This window comes from Ammodytes marinus, assembly GCF_949987685.1.
Source record: "Ammodytes marinus genome assembly, chromosome: 5".
Classification (NCBI taxonomy): domain Eukaryota; kingdom Metazoa; phylum Chordata; class Actinopteri; order Uranoscopiformes; family Ammodytidae; genus Ammodytes; species Ammodytes marinus.
This window is the reverse complement of record NC_137234.1, coordinates 22,427,668-22,451,795: the sequence shown is the minus strand read 5'-3', so window position 1 is coordinate 22,451,795 and position 24,128 is coordinate 22,427,668. Positions and strand designations below refer to the sequence as shown.

Genomic DNA, 24,128 nt, shown 5'->3' with positions numbered 1-24,128 from the left:
AAATAACTCACAAACGTGTCTGTTTTGCTTTCTTTTTTCCCAGGTTAATTTTTAACAAAGACAGAAGGCAGTACATTTCTCTTATACAAATGCAAAAGAAAAGAAACAAATAGCATGAAGTTGACAGAACGCCCCTTAATCAGCTCTGTGTTCCTCAATAAGGAGTTTGAGAAGAAGAGATGAGACTTTAAGGCAAGGGCAGGGACACTCCGGCCGAAGTAAGGAAGCTGAAGCACTTAGCTCTCTGCTTTCTCTCAACCCCGGGGTGAAAGATGAGCGGGGTAAAAGGGTTTGACAGACGAGAACAACAAACAAACAAATCAACTGACCTCCTCCAAAACCATGATGTGTGTTCAACCAAAATATATATGTGAATCATATATATGTAACATTATGTTCCTCTTATAACAGCAGGAGGGCGGTTGGAGACTTGTTTTCATCTGTCAGGCCTTGGTCTGTCTGTGACATCCACCAACAAAAACCATTGACATAACAGGTAAGAAGAAATGAAGACAACACTGGAATCTCAGAATAACACAGGTACATCACCACATGGTAAAAAAAGATATTTTCAAAGAATTATTATAAATAATTACAAGAAAAGTACTCTCCCATCACACAGTCACGGTTTGAAAACATTTGTAGTTCACACATTATTTTGACATAAAGGTTTTTTTTTTGACACTTCTTTCAGAAATTAACGGTAATTTTGTTCAGAGCGTCTCGCTCTTAGATTCTGTGCAAACATTCAATGCATATCCATACAGTAAACATTTTTATATATGTGTTTTAAATATATCTCTATAGAACATGACTTTCTGCAAGTAATGGCAGTACTGTCACACACACACACATTTTGTCCTGGAGACAAAATTAGACACAAAAGACAACTGCACTGCTTTTAACGTTTTCAGATAATTTTTTTCTCAAAAGAATGCACAACACCTTCCACTTAATTACCTTTATTCAGTCACTGTACGTGTTAAGCCCAGTTCAGACCAAAGATTCGCCTTGCAACGAGATGCAACCGCTCGCAACGAGCTGGCCTGGACGTTCTAAAACTGGACCTTGCGATTTGACATGTTGAATTTTCTGCGACTCCTTGCAACGGGCTGCAACGAGGAGTTCACACTGCTGCGATTTATCCTCCGCAACGTTCTAAAACTGTCTCGTCGCAAGTAGTTGCAAGGCGAATCTTTGGTCTGAACTGGGCTTTAGATGTCACGTTATTTACAAACTGAGCTAAAAAGTCTAAATCTGCTGAAAAGTGACTTTCATTTTCCTGTAAATGTAGATGCACTTAGTAATTAAAAACAAACATCAGCCCTGATGATTTCAAAAAACACAATAAAAAAAGGAGGCATCACTTGCATTTGTGAAAGCAATTTGAGAAATACAAGAAAAAAAGGGGGGCATCGCTTGCATTCTTCAGTGATTCAGTTGACTAACTAAAGACTGCGTGGGCTTTAAGTAACATCTATAGAAACTTTGGATGAGACTGAATGATCAGTGGATTAGATTGAAAGTTCTTACATCATGCCTTAGCACCAATATTACAAAGGAATCAATATCCCTGCATTAGGTCCAGTACTGATCTCTGTGCATGCTCCAAGGCCACTAGAACGTTCTCAAAAGAAACATTGCATACCTCATAAACAAGTGGACGTTGTGTGCAAAACCATCTAAAACTTACGTCACCATGAATAAAAGCTTATTTTTTTTCTCCCTCTCTCTCTCAGTTGTATTTGAGAACATAGTGTAAATAAAAGCTGACCCCTGATCAGTGTCAAAGGTCAGGCTTTGATCCCCCTCCTGATGCCAGTGACCCAGCCACAGACTACACAGTAAAACGTACCTACAACTTAATCCTGGCCACCGTTAGCTGTATCATAACTAGTGACTGGGTTTCAACCTACTAGTGAGGGACCGCCGACTAAAATACAAAAAAAAGCATCTACATGTATCCGTGGTTATTTCCCCTCTGAATTGTGCTCCTCTTGGCTCCCCTCTAGATGTAGCAGCTTCCCAGTTCTCCAAGACAAACAAAGTGCTTTCCTGCCCCATGTGATGAATACATTTGCCACCTTTTAACTTGAAAGATTTGCCAGCGAAATCTGAAATGAAAAGGGGGTATAAGAAGTGGGTGAGGTAACTGTGCTTGATGTAGTGCTTCCTGCTGTGAGCGAAGACGTCCAGGGAGAGGAAGGTTGGCAATATGCTACGAGACTTTGTGCTGAAGTTTGCTTCTCTCATATCCCATATCCTTTCTCTCCCAACGCACCTGTCCCAGACTTACACATGTGCCATACTTTTTTTCCTAAGTACACTTAAAGCCAAAATCAAATTCAGGGAGTTCAAAAATGCTAAAGGGCGAGTGTCTGACTGTTATTGCCTGCCTGACATGGTTTGTCCTTCACTTCCCTACCATCAACCAATGCCATCAATTAATTAACCTGACCTGCTATCAGTTGTCTGTAATCTGATTTTTGCCTCATTTGAGGACACCGCAAGGCGTCAAATGTGGCCAACTTAAAAAGGTGCACTATGCAACTTTGTGTGTGTCAGAGACGTGCGTATTTTCTTAAGTATATTCTCCTATCTGAATAAAACAAACTTTCCTCACAGGAAAATGATGTCCCTGGATTACAGCTACCTGAAAAGTTAACCGTTTCACTGTCGTTGTTTACAGCAGCAGGGCCCACAGTTTGTTAAAGATATTCTAGTCTTACGTTTGGTTCCAGGTGACTCAAAATAAGTTTGGATTTATGATAGAATTACTAACCATTACATGTAGAGCACATATGTTCTGTAAACTGTCGGCTATGCAAATGTAATCAACCTCCCCCCCCCCCCCCTTCACGGAAACTGCATAGTGCACCTTTAAGTGTTCAATCGTTTTATTTGATTGAACACCTACTCAGACAGGCAACTTCCCCTGAATTTAATTTTTTGCAAGCCAGATATTACAGACACCCTTGAGACAGGAAAGCACTAAGGAGTCATGAAAGCTTGTTTCGGGGTGGACGAGGGGAGCGTCGGAGAAAAGCTCAGTGGGGGTGAGATAGTGTCCCAGCAGCCCTCCTGTCAGTCATTCTTCCAGGGGCCTGATAGAGTGGAGGTAGGGGGCCAACCTGGGCTCTGCTAGTGGTCCAGGGCTGACCGGGTAGTGTGTGTCTGAGGTCAGAGGTGTCAGCATGACTCTTCCAGGGCGTTGACGACCTGTTCCAGGATATCGGGGCAGTAGTCTGCGATCTGCTGCAGGACAGAGTTAGCGTACTCCTGCAGCTCCCCGCTCTCCTTCTCACACACCTCCAGCTCCCGCTCCAACTGGGAGGAGAAAACACACACAATTTGTATCTTTTAATAAGAGTTTCAAGCCAGCGATCAACACGTGCTACATTCGAAACAAAAATAAATGCATTTTAAGCATGTGTAAGAAAAGGCTACTTGAACATGCCATGTAGCCAATATAGTAAAACACAAGACAACAACTAATTTAGTGGTCAAAAGCAAATGTGTATTCAGCAATACAAATACAAATTTGCCCTTCAAGGCATCATCCCTCCCGACACAACAAAAAAACAGAATCACAACAACATGGAGATTTAAACACATAATCCGAGTCTGCTAGGACTCCTTTATTACCTGTAGCAGTCGATGATGTAATCATTTCTGAACCGATAACGTAATAACTTTTGACATAATGTAATAAGTGATTACATTTATTAAGTATAATAAAGTAATAGTTTATTACATTAATGGCCGCATTTTGAAAAAATCCTGCATTTACATTTGTGATTCGTTAAGTGGCAAATCAAATGCTTATGTTCCCTAACAAGAGTTAAACCTGTAATTAATATGTACCAAAATAACTTGTGATTTTTCAGTTACAAATAAATGTGGCACTCATTTAAAAGAAAGACTAGAGAGTTCCTCTGGTTACCTGTTCCACGCTCATCTTCTGGAGCTCCTCCTCCCAGTCTTCAGGGTCGCTATGGTGATAGTGAGCGGGCGGTGTGAGCTGGCTGAGGATGCTGGGGTCCCGGTCATGGCACAGGTCTGTCAGGTGGGCAATGTAAAGCTTGAGCTTACTGCGGTTCTGGGACAGGGCTAACAGAGGGGGTATCATCTGTAGGGCAGGAGGGAGGGGGGAAGAACATGGGTTAAGTAATGCTTAATCATACGGGGAAAAGGGAAAGAAATAAATAAATCACCATGCTGCAATGGTTGAACTTAACGAAAAAGCACAAGATCACACTGGCATGAAAACAAACACAAAAAGAAACAAGTTATACAAACATGCATTTTTATGTGTTTATGAACCCATCGGCATCTCACATTTACAGTCCATCAGACTTATACTCACCGGCAGCTAAAAAAACCCCTATCCTACGCAACACCTGCTTAGGCAGCTAATCATTTGTGGAAAAGCTGTTGGCACACGAAGTGAGTCTGAGCCAGGATCAGAAGGATCTCATCCGCTTAGCTTGTGCATGCAAACACACACACAAACAAAAACACAAAACTGATCCCTATCCCATAAAACAATGAACGGTGTTTAAGCACGGGGTGACTGTGGTTAAGATCTGCACTCACAGAAAGACCAAGAAGTGACGACTCCGACCACCAACAATAATAAAAGGAATGACAATCACTACAATGAATAGAAGATGAGTAAACATGCCACAGAGCAAGGATGAAGAAAGGCTTGACAGGTCTTTTTTTTTTTTTAATACAAGCTCACCCTTCTGAACAAAATGACTGAGAGAGAGGGCAGGAGGGCAAAAGGCTGGCTATGCCCAAATACCCTCCTCATCATCCTTTAAGCCGATCGCAGCATTAGGGGGGAACATTAGGTTAGTGTGTAGACAAGACAATAAAGTCAAGAAGACAGAATGATATTTCCCGCCAGACAGTAGCCACTGGTTCAACCCTATCCACCACTGACATTACTTTGTAATCCACTGTAGGCATTTACAGTGGCTTGCAAAAGTATTCATACCCCTTGAACTTTTCCACATTTTGTCACATTACAACCACAAATGTACATTTATTTTATTAGGATTTTATGTGATAGACCAACACAAAGTGGAGCATAATTGTGAAGTGTAATGAAAATGACACGCGGTTTTCATTTTGTTTTCTAAATAAAAAAAATAAAAGTGTGGCATGCAAAAGTATTCAGTCCCCCTTTGACTGGGCCATTGTAACACATGACTATGCTTTGATCTAAACCATGCCGTTGTAGATCTGGCTGTATGTTTAGGGTAGTTGTCCTGCTGGAAGGTGAACCTCCGCCCCAGTCTCAAGTCTTTTGCAGACTATAATAGGTTTTCTTCCCTGTATTTGGCTCCATCTATCTTCCCATCAACTCTGACCAGCTTCCCTGTCCCTGCTGAGAAAATCACCCCCACAGCATGATGCTGACACCACCATATTTCACAGTAGGGATGGTGTGTTCAGGGTTATGTCCAGTGTTAGTTTCCGCCATTTACATTCAGACCAAAAACTTCACGTTTGGTCTCATCTGACTATACTGTGCCCCCTGCATGGCTTGTGGGAAGGGTTGGAGGAAGGTGCTCTGGTCAGATGAGACCAAACTTGACGTTTTTGGCCTTAAAGCGAAATGCTATGTGTGTTGGAAACTAACAATGCACATCACCCTGAACACCATCCCCACTGTGAAACATGGTGGTGGCAGCAACATGCTGTGGGGGTACTTTTCTTCATCAGAGACAGGAAAGCTGGTCAGAGTTGATGGGAAGATGGATGGAGCCAAATACAGGGAAGGAAACTTGTTACGAGTCTGCAAAAGACTTTAGACTGGGGCAGAGGTTCACCTTCCAGCAGGACAACTACCCTAAACATACAGCCAGATCTACTGTGGAATAGTTTAGATCAAAGTATAGTCATATGTTAGAATGGCCCAGTCAAAGTCCAGACCTAAATCCAATTCAAAATATGTGGAAATACCATAGATAATATATAAAACTAAGACTTAAAATTGCTGTTCACAGACGCTCTCCATCCAATCTGACGCTGACGCTTGAGCTATTTTGCAGACAAATGGAAAAAAATGGCAGTCTGTAGATGTGCAAAGGTGGTAGAGACATATACCAAAAGTCTTGCAGCTGTAATTACAGCGATAGGTGGTTCTACAACGTATTGACTCAAGGGGGCTGAATACTTTTGCACACCACACTTTTCAGTTTTTTTATTCATACATTTTTTTTTTAAACCATGTTTCATTTTCATTCCACTTCACAATTAAGCACCAGTGTGTGTTGGTCTATCACATAAAATCCCAATAAAATAAATGTACGTGTGTGGTTGTAACGTGACAAAATGTGGAAAATCTCAAGGGGTATGAATACTTTCGCAAGCCACTGTAAGAGAGGCTGTTCAGGATAATATGGAAAACGTGACTAATTTGGGGTAGGTATGCTACCTGATCTGGAGAGGGCTTGTGATTTGTCTGGTCAGGGGCAGTCTTCAGATGGTCATCCTCGTAGTTGTCTGCCATCAGTTTCATTCGGTTTTGAGTCTGTAAATCAAAGATTATAAGAATGAAAAATAAATAAATAAAAACACTTAAGTGACTTGGAAAAAAAGAGAAGTAAGAACATAGGAGTTATGGATACAAAAAAAATCTAAAGCTTGGAAGGGAAAAGTTACTCGGATATATAAGCAGTCATAGCCTTTTAGTTATAACCACATTTCTTCCAAACGCTTGAATTCTACGGTATTTTATAATGACACCAACTGACCACATGAGTTTTTTTTTTAGGATAAACAGATTGCATAAACATCACATAAACTATGTAATCATACCTGCTGTTTGAGCTGTTGCACCAGTCGGTCCTTCTCCCGCTTGAGCAGAGCCACCTCATCCTGGGTCTTCTTCTTCTTAGAGGAGGACAGCTCCAGCAGGGCAATGTTGGCATCCTTCTCACTGATAGCGGCCAACAGTGCCTCCTGCCTGTGAGGTGAGGATAAAACAACATGGCATTTTAACCACACCAGGAAACAGCTCAATTGTCATTTATTATTCATTGTGCAAATTCATCCTGCCCAGCAGGGGAAGGCCAGAAATGGATGACATTTTACAAGATAAAGGCAGCAATCAATACTCCAGAGTCTACTCCACCCCACTGACTGAAGGGTGTGTGTGTGTGTGTGTGTGTGTGTGTGTGTATGTGTGTGTGTGTGTGTGTGTATGTATGTATGTATGTGTGTGTGTGTGTGTGTGTGTGTATGTGTGTGTGTGTGTGTGTGCGCGCGTGCGCGTCTTACTTCATCTCCAGCACCTCCTCCAAGTGTTTCCTGCGCTCGGCTCGTAAGGTTGAGAGGTGGGCCTCTTTCTCACCAAGAGACTGCTGGGTTGAAGCCAGCTTGGCCCTCATGGACTCCAGCTCCTGCTTCACCTTCTCCATAGCACCCAGCAGCTCCTCCATCTACACACACACACACACACACACACACCCACACACACACACACACACATGAATAGAGTGAAACATATCACCAAAGTCCATCAGTGACATCACAGGCCTTTTTTCTAGAAAAAGAGCACCTTTGATGTATTTCCGATATGAACCGGGCAGGAGGCAGGAGGGGGCTTTCGGGAAGGACTGGGGGTCAACTTTAACACAGATACCATTAAAATTACAGCACTAAATTTCATTTACCTGTTTTTTTCAAAAGGGCAAAAGACCATTGTATCATGTCAATATATGGCTCAATTACAATTGACTGAATGAAAGAGTGACTTATTCATCCCCAAATTATCAATTTTCTTGGCTACTTGATGTGTGAGCCAACCAATGAAATCAAGATTGCTATGTATAATAAGGAAACATCAGGTAAACAAAATGACACTAAAAATGACACGGGCTGGAAACAGCAACACTTTCCAAAATAATGCAACGACATCGAACTCAATGTCCCCCAAAGTAACGTCTAAAAACACATTAATCGCAGGGCACTTGTGTCACATTGCATGAATTGTAGAGGTGTTGCTGTTATTGTGTCCACCCCTGTAAGTGTTGTTGCTCACCGACAGAGGTCACACAAACTGTGGCTCATACCTTTGACCACTTAAAGTGGGCGAGGTTGGACTCATGCATTGGTTTGAGTGAGTGCTTCTGAGAGGCGGTGTGTAGCAGAGAGGAAACAAGAGAAAACAAAGATAAAATGACTGAGAGAGAGATGGAGGCTAGAGGAGGGAAGTGAAGAAAGGATGAAAGACACCAAATTGGCAGCATAAAAAGGTGAGGGAGGAAGAATCTCAAGTGTATGGAGGCGTTTCTCTTATGGGTACCGTACTTTTCGGACTATAAGCCGCGACTTTTTCCCAATTTTTCGACCCTGTTATTACACAGCACAGTATATATTCTGTAGCTACTAGGGATGGGCGTTAGTAATCGAGTACTCGAGTACTCCTCGTTTCAAATGAACTCGATTGGTGGATGAGGAAAATCTTTTTTTGTTTTTTTTTAGTGTTTGTAGCCTTTAGGCCGGCCGGCGGGCCACCCCTATTTTAAAATGTTATATACGTGTACAAAACGGATAAAATAAAGTTTAACAAAATTAAATATTTTGATGCAAGTGCAATAAACTGAGCATTGTGTCAAAAAGCAACTGCAAATAACTGCCACCTCTGTGCCACCGCAGCGCAGCCTGTGTTCTCCACAGCACCGCGGAGCTGAACACGGTCTCTCCTTTCTCCAGAACATTTTCAGGAATATAACTGTCCAATTATTTCAAAGCAGATGATAAAATTACGTTTATAAAAAGGGGAGATGACACCTGTTACTCTCAGTTAGTAATGAGTAGCCTAGACTCCAGGTGAGCATGCAAGGTGCTCTCCGCTTGGAAAGAAAAGTAAAGAAGAAGCAAGGCTTACTTCAGGCACATTCGCTCCGAGCCAACAACAGTTAAGCCTTCAATAGGGAATATGGGGATAAGATTCAAAAACCGACCGGTGTAACGTTCCGTTAATGAGGAATTAGTCGCGGTAATTATTCACGGACACGGAGTGAGCATTACGCGGTACAACTATCTGCTTTGGTGAGTTATGTATATGCATTTAAATTGTAGGACAATCATTTAATATTATTTGCTGCCCTTCTTATTTTAAATGGTGACTTAGGCTATTTTTTTGTTACAACTACAGCCCATGCTTTTTTTCTCCCCAATGCAGACCTACTCGATCGGATTAAATTGTGGCCCGTCGATTTAATTACTTTCAGTGAGGAAAATATGTTTTAAACTTGTGGGAATAAATCCTTAATATCATATGGCAACTGTGACTGTTTGACAATAAGCATTGAGCGCTTTATTGCGGTGAACCGTTGTTCTGCAGACAGATGCGTTGCGTTCTAAAAATAGAAAAAAAGCTTAACGAGGAATCGATTGATCCTCGAGGAATGCAAGCGATCACACGAGTAGTGAAAACACTCGTGCCCATCCCTAGTAGCTATTGCACTAAATGGTAACACTTGAATACGTTATGCAAATATGCAACTTGTTTGTTGAAATGTTAATAAATGGGAGATTCCTCAAGCAGCCATCTCTTTCCCGACAATCCCCTCTGTGCACGAATTCTTACATATGGTAATTAAACATTATAACACCTGCGGCTTATAGTCCAATGCGGCTTATAGTGCGGAAAATACGGTATATAGATATGTTTAGTTAAGCATGTACAGTAGAGAGGGATTCTATGACTTGATTAGTATTGCTTGGTCCTGTAAGTGTTTTGGGGATAGAGGGGGGTTGTGTACCTGTCTCTCTTGGTGGGACCTGGCAGATTCCTCCTGTGCCAGTACCATCTCTCGCTCAGCAGTGATCTGAACGCTCTCTCTCAGCGCCTCCTCCAGCTCCTCTATGCGATCAGACTTCTGACGCAGTGTGTCCTTCACAACCAGAGCAAGAAGAGTGTGAGTTATGGTTCGTCAGTCACTTCAACAGTAAGTCGGCGCAGACCAAAGGAAATTGGAATGCTAGGTTCATACAGTCCAAGCAAAGCCACACTCACACACATGCCTTACCTTGACCTGCTGGGAGCTTTCAGACATGTTGTCCTCCCTCTTCCTGGCCTCCTCCACCAGTCGAGCGTTCCTGCTCTTCTCCACCTGCTCCTTGTGCTTGAGAGACGCCACCTTCTTTGACTGGTCCTTCATATTCCTACAGGGACACCATTGGATACACAGGGAGAGGGTTACATGCTGTGTACATGTATAAGTTACTATAGTCACATAAAATGTAATTAATCATTCCAAATGAAAAGAGATGGTGAATTGGGAAAATATGACAAGTGTAGTCATCGTGTCCAAATAAAGACATGAATAATCTACACAGTATGTACAATGTTAGATGGAAGCCCAATTGATCACTGCACACAATTGATCAAATTAAAAAAGGCATTATCAGATTAAATGCAGATATAAATAAATGTGATCCCATGAAAAAAAACTACAAATGGTAGTTACAACCACAGCCTTAGAGACTTGCTTTGGCCGGACTTGAAACAGCCAATCTCAGTTTTGACAACGATAGAATGGAAAAGGGGAAAAAGTAGTAAGAAGAACATTAGTATAGTGGGGAAAGACAAAGAGTTCAATATGTCAGGACGAGGCGATCGCTTGAGGCGTGGAGAGGTAAAGAGGTGGAGAGGAATGTGAGAAGAGGACAAAGGAAAAAAGGATTCTGGGGTGTTGGGGAGAGAGAGCGAAAAAGAGAAAAATACTAACCTGGAGGCCAAACTGGTGGGGTGAGAGATTTCCCATGTAAAGACAAGAAAGCAGTAAAGAGAAAAAACAGACTCAGACCAGGAAGGTGTAGCAATATGAAGAAAAAGAGGAAGGGGGGGAGGGGTCTAAGAGTATATGGTCTCTTTGATTCTGGTGTTACAAGGTCACATACAGTGGCTTGCAAAAGTATTCATACCCCTTGAAATGTTCTACATTTTGTCACGTTACAACCACATACGTACATTTATTTTATTGGGATTGTATGTTATACACCAACACAAAGTGGCGCATCATTGTGAAGTGGAATGAAAATGAAACGTGTTTTTTTTTATTTTTATTTTTTTTTATAAATAAACTGAAAAGTGTGGCGTGCAAGAGTATTCAGCCCCCTGAGTCAATGCTTTGTAGAACCACATATCGCTGCAATTACAGCTGCAAATCTATTGGAGTATTTCTCTACCAGCTTTGCACATCTACAGACTGATATTTATTGCCCATTCTTCTTTGCAAAATAGCTCGAACTTCAGATTCAGCATCAGATTGGATGGAGAGCGTCTGTCAACAGCAAGTCTTTCTCGATATTCTCAATTGTTTTTAGGTCTGGACTTTGAGGGCCATTCTAACACATGCCTATGCTTTGATTTAAACCATTCCATTGTAAATCTGGCTGTACGTTTAGGGTAGTTGTCCTTCTGGAAGGTGAACCTACACCCAGTCTCAAGTCTTTTGCAGACTCTAACAGGTTGTATGCCCTGTATTTGGCTCCAACCATCTTCCTATCAACTCTAACCAGCTTCCCTGTACCTGCTGAAGAAAAGCATCGCCATAGCATGATGCCACCACCATGTTTCACGGTGGGGATGGTGTGTATAGGGTGATGTGCAGTGTTAGTTTTCCACCACACATTGCATTAAGGCCAATAACTTCAATTTTGGTCTCTTCTGCCAAAAGCCATGCATAGTCAGATGAGACCAAACGTGAAGTTTTAGGCCTGAATGCAAAAGGCAATGTGTGGCGGAAAACTAACACTACAAACCACCCTATACACACCATCACAGTGAAACTTCGTGGTGGCAGCATCATGCTATGGGGATGCTTTTCTTCAGCAGGTAAAGGGAAGCTGGTTAGAGTTGATGGGAAGATAGATGGAGCCAAATACAGGGCAGAAAACCTGTTAGTCTGCAAAAGACTTGAGACTGGGGCAGAGGTTCGACTTCCAGAAGGAAAACTACCCTAAACATACAACCAGATCTACTATGAAATGGTTTAAATCAAAGCATAGTCGTGTTAAAATGGCCCAATCAAAGTCCAGACCTAAAAACAATTGAGAATATTGAGAAAGACTTAAATTGCTGTTGACAGACACTCTCCATCTAATCTGATGCTGAATCTGAGCCTTGAGCTATTTTGCAAAGAAGAATGGACAAAATATATCAGTCTGTAGATGTGCAAAGCTGGTAGAGAAATACTCCAATAGATTTGCAGCTGTAATGGCAGCGATAAGTGGTTCTACAAAGCATTGACTCGGGGGGCTGAATACTTTTGCACACCACACTTTTCAGTTTTTTATTTATAAAAAAAAATTAAAACCACGTTTAATTTTCATTCCACTTCACAATGTTGCACCACTTTGTGTTGGTGTATCACATAAAATCCCAATAAAATAAATGTACGTATGTGGTTGTAACGTGACAAAATGTGAAAAATTTCAAGGGGTATGAATACTTTTGCAAGCCACTGTAGTTACATACATGCAATAGCAGAAACATTACATATACATCACATAAATTAAACATAGTTTCCTTACGCCAACGACAGTAGCTATATACCAGCTTTATTACAGGTATTCGTATAACATTCACTTTTCAAAGCAATAATGCTAAAATGCCAAATGGCAGATTGCCAAATTACATTTAAATGCACAGTTTAATGTCGGGGGCAATAGTCTACAGATTGACATGATGTCATCGAAGGAGTATTTATAATTTGTTATGAGGAACAGTGGTTGCAAATCCCTACTAACAGGAGTGAAACAGATAGCAGATAAAAACAAGTAAAAGACTCATTCATTCAAAACTTCTTCTCATAGTCACATACAGGTACATGATTAAAAAGACACTAATATCATGGCTAACAATCAGAAACCACCTCAATTTAAAACATTCATTAATGCGCAGCATGCATGTTTCCACCCACCTCTCCAGCTCATTGATCTTCTTGTCTTTGTCATTCTTCTCATTCTCCATTTCCCGCAGGATCTCCAGCAGACGGTCCACCTCAGCCTGGGCCTTCCCAGAATCCTCTTTGTGGCGGGCCACGTCCTGCTCCAGGTTCTTAATGCGCTCGGCCAGCTCTGTGTTGGCCTTAGCCTCCAGGGTTGCATTTTGAGCCTGACAAAAGAAAACGATGCCGGTTAGAAAGTAGCTGGGGTAACTCCTGTGTCAGCGGGTTTGGGGATTAGATACATGAACATTCTTAAGTGTCAGGGCTATGTTATGATCATATTAAAGAATTTTGAAGCATCATGTCCAGTTTCTGTATTTGAGGATCTCACTCTCTTAAGATGGTTCTCCAGTTTGAGGCACTCCTCCTTCTTCTGCTCCAAATTGATCTCCATGCTCTTGAGCTTGGAGTCCTTCTTCAGCCCCGATGAGGCCAGGGATGATGCATGCTCCTTCAGGTCCAACAGAGAGGTCTGCACATACACAAAAACAGACACACACACAGACACACACACACAGGATCAGATGAACCCGTTCCAGCTTATCAAACCAACTTGGAACGGAAAAACCATTAGATGTAATTAGGGCTGTCAAATTAACGCGTTCATTTTGATTAATTAATCACAGAAAAATTAATGCGATTAGAAAAATTAACGCAGATTAATCGCACTTCTATATTGCCCTTTGACCCAGTGCAAAAGAGGTGAGACGATAGCGGAGCTGCACCTGTAGCTTGCGGACACGGCCCGCACTGGATTAAAGAGTAAAGAAAGAAGCAGGGGAAAGGGGCCGAGGTCTCTATGGATATGTTATGGGCTGCTCCGGGCAAATAAGCATGAAGGTAGGAATATACGTCTTATGTTATTCTCCGCAGTGTCTGTGCATTATTGATTTAGTGGGTGCCTAATTAACAATGTAGGTTCAAAACAGTAGGCCTATCTCTCAATCTTCCGCCGTGTCTCACTTTTGTTTGCTAGCTGCGATCGTCTCCCGCAAACGGACACCCGCCCCCTCTCACTCTTCCTAGCATATGCCTGTCTTTTTTCCTCCTTTGTGTGCGTGCGTCATTTAGCCTGCTTGTTTTTTTTTTGGGGGGGGGGGGTTTTCTGCGCTAGTAGTTCCTAAATGTATTTCATGTAGAAACCTGGCTGAGGGGAGGAGACAGAAGTTACGAGAGACGGGGGGTGGGGGGAGAGAGAGAGAGAGAGAGAGAGAGAGAGAGAGAGAGAGAGAGAGAGAGAGAGAGAGAGAGAGAGGAATGGTAGCCTATAGGCCTACAGTTGTTTATAAACAGGCATAAAAGTGTCATATAAGTATGCGATTAATTTAGATTAATTAATCACAGCCTGTAATTAATTAGATTAATTTTTGTAATCGCTTGACAGCCCTAGATGTAATACAAGCATCCATGATGACTCATGCAAAGTTAGACAAATGGAAAAACCAGGCGGATCATTCTCGATATTAATGTTCCATTGTATTTATAGAATCACAGTAAACAAGAGCTTTGTGTTCCTGCATGTGTTTTCTCACCTCTCTGTCTGACAGGTCTCCCTGCAGTAGGCTCAGTCTCTCCTTCAACTCTTTCAGTTCTTTCTTGTTACAGTCGAGCTCCTCCGTCTTCTCGCGGTCGTCTCGGTCTCGCTGCTCCTTTAGACGCTCAATGATGCGCTCCTAGTAAAGAAGATGGAGAAAACACATTCACAAACCTAACCGACCGACATAACATCTCTGGAGGAAATGCATACATCTTCAATAGGTAGTCAGAAGTAACTTTGGAAATGTGCTCACCTTTTCTGCAAGAGACTCTTCCAGTGTGGTGAGAGCAGTGTCCGTGTTGGAGGTGTCCGCCTGCAGAGACTTGACTCTGTCCTTCAGGTTGCTCATCTGCTTCTCCTTGTCCCTCAGCTGCTCCTGCAGGTTCTCAATCTGCAGAGGGAAACACAAGCCACCATGGGTCACAATGAGAATAAACCACAGGACAATCACTGTAGCATGGTAAATAAATCGTCACAGTCCTTTCAGACAAACGCAAGAGTTTTATTTTTTTAAGCAGTTCACCTTCTTCTGTAGCACGTTGACTTTGCGCTCCTTGACATCCAGCATGTCTTTGAGGTCGTGGATCTCCCCGTTGAGCGTGCCCTTCTCTTCGGACACTTCTTGGATCTGCTTGCTCTTCTTGTTGAGAGTCGTCTCCTTCTCTTCCAAGCGCAGACGCAAGGCATCCACCTGGCCAGGAAAAGTAAAAAAAATAAATAAATAAAACTTACAACAGTCCCCGACACTTACCATAACTTTTCCATGGTCAAAAGTTGAATACCAAAGTGGTCAGAGCATAGAAATCAGGAAAACCTCCATACATATGGTAACTTATTTGTAGAACAATGTCTTTCTAAAGTACGAAGAACAAGTCTCTGCCCTTAACGCACAACAGATGTTGCTTTAAAGTGCGCCTGCTGTATACATATTCCAAATTGTTCTAGGTAAGAGTGCATAAATCATGCTTCTGCTGTACCTCTGTCTGTAAGATGGCCGCTCGCTGCTCCTTGGCTGTGAGGGACTCCTTGAGGACTTCAATGTGCTGCTTGCTGTCTGAGAACTGGTTGGTGAGCGTCTCCAGCTTGGTCCGCAAACCAAGCAACTCACTGTCCCTCCTGGAGAGGTCCTGCTTCACCTGCTCCATCTGAAAAAAAGGTGAGGCCAGCAGGGTAGGGGAAAACAGGGAAGGTTGGACATGAACATTTACGGACTGAAGTTTCTAGTGAATTTAGGATTGACACACAAAATCAGATGTCGTGAAACCCAGAGTCTTCCTTATGAATATAAGATATTATTCATGAGCACAGCAAGAAGAACTCCATCTTATGTGGCCTCAGACCTTGTTCTTCATGAACTTGGTGTGACTGCGGTAGACCTCCATCTGCTTCATCTCCTCCTGACGCTCCTCGCAGCTGAGAAGTCCATTGGATTTCAACATTAGCAGCTCCTCTTCCATGTCTCGCAGGCTCCGGTCCATTGAATTTATTTTGGCATCCTGGAATTGATCAAAAAGAGCAAGTTTAAGCACATCGAAGGAACATGTGACCGAAAAACATTGCAAATATACCAATACAGGCCTTCTCTATTAAAATCCTTACCTTCATGTCTATAACGGTCTGCAGAGCCTTAGTTTTGGTTGACTCTGGGGTTCCCTCATAACGACGGTACAGCTCCTGTTGGGCCAGATGAAGAACACGTTTCATTTATGTATAGACACAACACTCACTGGTGTGCGGTTTCATATGAAGATATACAATGGACATTACCTCTCTTAATGCAGTAATCTCTCTGTCTCTCTGGTCTAATAAGCTCTCAAGATGATGCCTGTGCATCTCTGCATCAGCCAGTCTCCTGGTTCTCTCCTGATCCTCGTCTGATGCCTTGGCAGACGGCCCTGAGACAGAATACACAACAATTTGGTTACTATGATGAAGTAGGTTGATGGACTTAAGCTTGGATTCATGTAGGTTAAAGGCTATGTCTTTGTACCAACAAAGCCACGTGGGTAACACACACTAGTCCTACACAGGAGCCGTTTTCTGCTTTGTCAGGATATCCCTAGCCACAGGAGCATACTTGGGTTTAAAGCATACATTGTGGTTAATATATGCAGCACAGAAAACCATACTTGGTCAAAGGGGAGTGAACTGGGGTGGAACAATCTAGTGGCAACCGTCGTAACTTGAAAACCAAAACCATTTGATAACCCAAAATGTTTTTTAAAAAGAAAGGAACTCAATTAGTATTTCAAGTGGTTTGCTAGTTTGCTAGTTTCGTCTTTAAAACAGTTTTGTAAAATAAAATAAAATCTAGCTGCAAATAGGACAACTGCTCCGTAGCACAGTTATGCGTTGGCTTCAACTTTCACTTTCAAACAGTCAAGTCTCCCCCCATAGACTGCATGGTCTCCACCGATGCTTTATGGAGGATCAATTAAGATGTAAACCGGAGGGCCGTGCTGCTCAAACCAAAAGTTCAAACCAACCTTTGCTCTGCAGCATCTCCAGGAGTTTCTTGATGGACTCGTCCCTGGCTCCCATGGTTTGCTTCTGCGTGTCGATCCTCAGCTCCATCTCCTCCAGGGTCTTCCTGAGGAGGAAGAGTTCTTTGGCCTGCCTCTCGTGCTCGGCGTGGAGCCTTCGGTAGTTCTCCTCCGTGGGTTCAGAGGTCAGGGCCAGGTCCCGGCTTTGGCTGGCCGGGTCCTGCTGTAGCAGCTGGTTCAGATCCCTCTGGATCCTCAGCTCATCCTGAAGTGCCTGAACGGTCATCTGGAGATGCTGTACACACAAATAAGACGCACGTGTGCATTTGGTGACATTCAGCTATTGTTCTGTGCGTCCGCTTGACTTTATTACAAAATTATTTGGGTGAATGAGGTGAAGGAAATGTATTGGTGATTTGAAAATAATAATAAAGGGGCCTCTCCCAGCATACATCGTAGGAATGGTTATTGCAGAATATTATGTTACAGCCTCAGTTCAAAATCAGCCTCCAATCATGACTGTAATGCCCTGACAGATGCACCTCCAACGTCCAGTCTTTGCGAACAGTGTTACGTTTCATGCGCAGAGAGAAATACAAGTGGTGAAACACAATCAGCCCAGTATAGTATTGCATTGTTTGTGGCATCTGACGCCACTGACACTTGGCAGAGCTGCTGTGAGACAGTGACACAAGGCCTTGTTACGCGCTGGTCTGAACCAGCTGCGAGCGTCTTCAGACGACAGAACAAAGGGAGAAGTCAGTGTCTGCCTTTCGTTCCTTTCTCTGTCCTCCTCCAGCACCCTCCCTTTGTCATTCTCCCCTCCCACACACACACACAACCTTGCCTGCTGTCGCCCCACCTTTTCCCTCAAACACTCACCTCACTAACCCTCCCTTTCTATCACCCTCTGCACCCCGTGACTAAGGCTGACTCACTGCTGTGACTATGCTGTGCACACTCCGACATACACACAGGCTAACTCATGACAAGCAAAGTAAGTAACACACACACACACACACACACACACACACACACACACACACACACACACACACACACACACACACACACACACACACACACACACACACACACACACACACACACACACACACACACACACACACACACACACACACACACACACACACACACACACACACACACACACACACACACACACACACACACACACACACACACACACACACACACACACACACACACACACTCTTCTGCCTGAGGAGAGATAACAGGCAGGTGTTTGAGAGAGCACAAAGAATATGAGATGTGATTCACTTAACTCATCCAAACACTAATGCTGGGCTTACACTACACGACTTTTCACGCGATTTGACAGTCACAGACAAATTTCCAATGTTGGCTGAAATCACAGGAGTCTCGCTAGAGTTGTGGCGCGGACTCATTATCTCAGTCGTTTGGTGTAAGGTGGTCATCCGGCCCGATTTCAGTCAGTCAGTCTTCTTCCCATATTGATTATCAAACTGGTTTGATTTTATCGTTAGTCTGAGGGATGGCTGATTCGAATACGGAAGTTAAATGACGTTAACACTGTCAACCACCAATGGGTGCACTCTCTCAAGCACCAAACACGATGCAAGAGGAGCGGCATTAGTTGCGTCCTGTGTCCAGCTGTGAGGCACTTTTTTCGGACACTTTTACCTAGCAGCCTCGGCTGAAGAACCAGGCTGACAACTGCGCAACATAAGCCCCAACAGAAGCGAGTTCTACAAGCATCCAATGCGGAAGTGACAAAATTCAGTTCACCGAGTGGCCACTAAAAGGTAGTACCAAAACAGAGCAATAATTCATTTACATCCATGTTAAATAGGCCGTTTTCAAAGCATTATTAAACCTATTTACGGCCTGGTCCAAAAAACCATTCTAGTCTGTATGTTTGGGTCATATCTCCATGAAAACACTGAGGGGGTTGAATTTTTTGGGATTTCGCTGATTTTTAAACTATTGGAGGGTTAAAATTTACAAAAAATAAGGGGCGCGGCCTCTTGAGTGAAAGCTAGCCGCCCGCTGGCCCTCACTTCGCCTCGGAGGTATACCTCAGCTAGATGGGCGTATCTCCCTCCCCCCGATGTCCTATCAATGCCCTTTTTCGGTGAGAGGAAATGAGGCGGAGTAAAAATCTGACAAGATGGCGACGCGCATAGGTCAGCCCGGATGCTACATCCATTTTATATACTATCTTTGTGCGCAACCCTAAAACTTTACCGTCACATTTAGGGTTAGGAGTTAGAGTTATATGGGGACGAGAACTGCAAATAAACCCGGACAAATAACTAAAGGATGTCCCCCGCTCGGAATAGTGAATTACCTTTTTTTAAATTAAATAATCACAATCGCGTTTGAAGTTTTTAACGTGATTATGCATGACATTTAGTTTACATGATAAGGGCATATAGTTGTTTATATTTAATTAACACCTAGTCCAATTTACCTGCTAAAAAATTACTTTTTATTTGACTGAAATCCCTTTTAATCCCCGGTAGCAGGATTGGAAATAATATTAATCTCAAAAGAAATCTAGTTGTGGTTTTGCAACATGAGACCCTCTCTCTTTGCAAAATCTCAGTCTCTGACAAAAAACTAATGATTTTCTTCAGGTGTGAGTTCATTGTCTTTAGATGTGGGAGGGTGCCAGTCTTCAGTCTTTTCAAAGTCCTCTAGTGTAAGCCCAGCGTAAATCACAACTCGTAACGTCACAGTGCACACATATCCAAACCTCTGCTTTTCGGATCATACACAGTAACACAACCGGCACACAATTCAAAATGTTAAAGATGCTCAGTGTGCAGATAGAACATACTTATTCAGCTTTCCGTCCATCAATAAATCTCCTGACATTAGCGGCGTTGTATATAGGTTGATTTAGCACCAACAGCATTTTGCAACAGTATTTGATTTAAGTAATATTTGAGCCATGTGACAAAGAGCATTCAGCAAGAAATAACTGATGATTAACAGTTGACTTTTTATTTAAACCCTTATGTAAGTAAGAATTTAGGTAAAAGAATATCACCAATGTTATCATTTGAATTTGATACTTTTGTTGGTGTCTTATAATCCCGAAGGGGATGGGTCCTTCTTTGGACATGACACAATAATAAAAATTATTTCATTCATCACCATTGAATCTGACGAATATCACAATGGTAACTCATCAAAACTATACACATAAACTTAAAATTGCAATTGAAAAGGATGATGCACATTTCGGATGGACGTACCTTGCAATAAGCTCATGCATTTTAACTCAAGCCATAATTAGCCAAATAAAAGGTAACCGTGCCTTTATCTGAAGCACTTCATAATTTTGCCTCTCATTCACCCATTCATGCAAGGTCCCATTGGGAGCAATTTGGGGTTCAGTGTCATGCCCTTCGACATCAGGATGGGAGGAGGTGGGGGATCAAACCGCCAACCCTGTGATCAGTGTTCACCCTGCTCCATCTCCTGAGCCACAGATGCACCAGACGCCTTGGAGTGTGTGCGTGTCTGTGCTTTCCACTGTATGTGTGCCAGGGTGGGAGGAGGAAGCCGACATATGAAAGCAGACATCTTTAAATTACAGCACTCGCTGATTAGCCTTGCTCTAGTTGGGCATTACTGGGAATTAGTCCACAGCGTGATTTCATGACTCAGCAGGAGTGAAAACAGCAAATTATACAGATCTGCCCGGCCATTAAGAATCACAGTGAAAAACACAATTTCTCTTGGTTAATCAAACCTAATTAGCACATTTCCCAAAGCATTCTGTAGATTATAGACCAAGACCCTGTATTCACTCACATATTGTTTTTCAATACATATTTGTTAAACATCTGTGTATACAGTAAATACATAGAACCACTGCCAGGGAAGAGAAAAACATGTGGAAATGTACAAAGATGGTGTAACAGGGAATGGGAGGCATTTAAATACTTTATATTTTCAACAAATGTATCCTTTCCATACAAATATAAAACATCTCTGAAAAATGAATAAACAATTAAGTGTTCTACAATCAATAACATTACACGTAGACACTAATACAACTAGTGTGTTCTCAGCACTTGCGTTTCAATTTAGTGAGTTTTAAATCCAAGATAAAAGTGTTAAATTCTGCAGTTCTTGTATGGAGTTCCTTTGAAAGACAAATGTGTTACATGTAATTATCTGTTTTTTGATCAATTCACCTTAATGTGCGGCATCGTCCGTGTCCAAAATATACAAGCAACACAACAGCTCCTTTATAACTGTTATTCGTAACAACTATTCAAAGCAGTGGTTAAAATGATATACTTATACACAGTTTTTATATTTACACAATTTTGAAATGTGCAGTGTCCATATTCTGATCCCCATTCATGACATCCAGCAATTTCTTGGAACGCACAGGAACACTAATGCTGTGCAGCCATCAGACTTATAACCTCTTTCATCTATTAAGCACAAACATATAGCTGCATATAAGAGGATTAACTAGATGTTCAAAAACTGCCTCTAACCTCTGCAGAGAGAGAATATAGAGAAACACACCAGAGTTTACGCACTGGGTGAAATGCATTTATCCAGTCAAACGTGTTTGACTCAGGCAAATTGATGATGGTGAAAATGAGTTGATGGGATGAGAGAACCAGGAATTTCAAAGCAAAAGATGAACAACGTTTCTATCACTCACCTGTGCTTCATCTTGGATCACACGGTATTGTTCCTTCCAGACAGTGATCTTAGAAACTTCATCTTTCCTGAGAGCTCGCTCCTTTTTTAATTCCGGGCTCCAGAAAGTCTTGATGGAATTCATGGAGGAACTGAGCTTGCTCTCCTTGACTTCCACATCTCGTCGCAGCATCTCATTCTCACGCAAAACCTGAGAAAATATATATAAATATAGATACAGGGAATGGCACATAAATACTGAATATGGGTCGGCTGAACCTTCAGGAAAATCAGCAAACTGAAAAGAACAATGCCACATACCTCTTTCAGTTGGGCCTGCAGGTCAAGTATGGTGTTGTCTCGGGCCTGCCTCAGAGAATGGGGCACAGTGGACGCCATGTGGTGGTCCCCAAAAGCTAGAGCATCACCTGCCATCATGCCAGCTGGCAGCATAGCATTGCCAGGCCCTAAGGAGGAGATGTTGGGGGTGCTAGCGGCCACAACTCCACCACTGCTGCCCCTCGACCCATACGTCACCCTCTGTCTCCCCATGGTCGGCACCGTCACACCACTTTTGGGAATGTGGTCCCCTGGCATGGCGACCTCATTGTCACTCAGGTACATGGGTGAGGTGGCATAGGCAGCGTTGAGAGACTGAATGTTCTCCATGGACAGTGTCTTGCCTCCTGCTCCTCCAGGACCCCCTCCACTGCCACCGGTGCTGTTGGTGCGACGGTGTCCCATCCGAGGGGAGCGGGGAAGGCGAGGGGAGCGGCCAGATCCCTGGCTACCAGTGCCACTTCCATCTCTACCGCCACTTTGGTTGGCATCCCCTCTGCCAACAGAGCGGGCACTACCGTACATCTTCTGGTGAATAGAAGAATTGAGCCGACAGCAAAAGAGAAGTGCAACCTCAAGTTTCTGTTTATAAACTTGTTGATTTTAAGGCCGTGAGTCGCTACCGTCATCAACTGTGGGAATATATGGTAGAGAAAATCCTGCTTTAACTGGAAACAGTGGGTACAACGCTCATGATAAAAATCAACGTGTGAAGCTCTGCGCTTTCAGACTTTTCTCCTCCAACAGGCACGGTCCACTTTTATAAAGAAGGTCACCAATCTACAATGAAAACAAGAGTCATATGTAAAAACAAACAAAAGTTGTATCAAACTCTGAGCACCCACTAAAAAAACAGTGGTATCTAACATTTCTAATATTCAAGGTAGGCCTATATCTATTAATTTTCAGCAAACTTTTAAATGTAGACCAAAGTTTTGGCTACTTTCTAACACTTTGCACAATGAGAATGAGTAGGGATGGGTGCTTACCCCCTCTCATGCAGTGCAGACAGTTATGCAACTGTATAAAGTCATGTCTAAGGAGGTAAATTCCTCTCAAATGCAGTACCTAAGAAAAAAAAGTCCCTGTCTAGCTACCTATCATAAATCTTATTCAGAGAACCGTTTGAGAGGTTTAGCCTATGTTTTACAAAAGGTTGAATGGTATAACTGCTGGTAAGTCCCAACACAACCCGTCTGTCAGCCTTGTCAGTCATTTTAAGTCGAAATTGATGCATCTAACGTTACAGGAGTTAGCAGTAGCCTATGTTGTTTTTCCCTGAATTCCCACCCCAGCCATTTAACCGGGAAGTCTGCGTGGCCCTGCTAGCAGCTAGCGTAAACCGGCTAACGGTAAGGGCTGACATTTTCAACGGTTAACCACGTAATACCACTAAATTGCTGTCGTTTGCGTGTGTGTAAATTGGTTCGTACATTGTGTCTACGGGATAAATCTTGAATCTCTGACTCGCGCCCCCCCTCAATGTGCTGACGCTATGGATTAAAACTAGCAAGGGAGGGAAAAGGGGATTGTCAATGGTAGACATTGTAAGGGAAAAAATCTCCCCGCTTGTAAAACTGAATACGAATATATAATTAATAATCCGTCGAATAGATGGATATCTAACATGGTTAGTCTCGTAGATACAGTGTCAAAATGTGACACATTAAACCAGAACTGAAGCATTTTGCAGAATCCCAGCTACAACGCACAGGGTCTACTTTGGAGACACCCACATCAAAGCATATCCATTTTCCTCCACCTATTTTTTTTTTTTTCCATTCAGAGGCTCGCCCACCAAGCTGCGAATCTGGGGGATATCAGGAGAGGGTTTAAATATCAAATACACATAATCTTACAACAGCTAGACGTGACATATGGAGGCTAGTCCATCCAATGTATGTGGTCAAGCAGAACCTCTATTTTTTTCTCTCGCTAACACAATAGTCAGTGTTGAAAACCTCTCCAAACAAATTACCTTTCTTGTAGTATGATGGAGCTCAAATCCGTGCCAAAGATGAATCCTTTGTCAGGTGGAAATCGTCTGCCCAAACCGTCATCTTACTGTAAATTACTCGATAGATGTGTATCTGATTTTCCCATCATTTCGCCAGC

General features: G+C 42.6%; 1 protein-coding gene across 2 annotated transcripts; it reads right to left on the bottom strand.

The window, feature by feature from the left end:
- On the bottom strand, positions 1-24,128 carry LOC307250661 (ELKS/Rab6-interacting/CAST family member 1-like). 2 transcript variants are annotated; one of them, XM_080027797.1, is made up of 20 exons: positions 23,992-24,128; positions 21,996-22,541; positions 21,697-21,885; positions 17,001-17,292; positions 16,282-16,409; positions 16,114-16,188; positions 15,855-16,010; positions 15,492-15,659; positions 15,038-15,205; positions 14,768-14,905; positions 14,510-14,650; positions 13,309-13,449; positions 12,951-13,144; positions 10,053-10,188; positions 9,786-9,917; positions 7,294-7,454; positions 6,832-6,979; positions 6,449-6,544; positions 3,944-4,129; positions 1-3,327 (listed from the first exon to the last, which is right to left on the bottom strand). In XM_080027797.1, the coding sequence occupies exons 2-20, from the start codon at positions 22,536-22,538 to the stop codon at positions 3,190-3,192; spliced, it is 3,330 nt and encodes a 1,109-aa protein (XP_079883923.1). In that variant the 5' UTR covers positions 22,539-22,541; positions 23,992-24,128; the 3' UTR covers positions 1-3,189. The 2 variants fall into 2 exon arrangements, with proteins under 2 accessions (XP_079883923.1, XP_079883922.1); XM_080027796.1 differs by having other exon boundaries at positions 21,996-22,793; positions 23,992-24,121.

Coding starts and splice junctions, on each gene's coding strand:
- LOC307250661 (XM_080027797.1), bottom strand. CDS start 22,538: ATGTACGGTAGTGCCCGCTCTGTTGGCAGAGGGGATGCCAACCAAAGT. Junction 17,293..21,696: donor TGATCCAAGATGAAGCACAG/GTGAGTGATAGA, acceptor TTGTGTGTACAG/CATCTCCAGATGACCGTTCA. Junction 6,980..7,293: donor GAGGAGGTGCTGGAGATGAA/GTAAGACGCGCA, acceptor CTCACCTCACAG/GCAGGAGGCACTGTTGGCCG.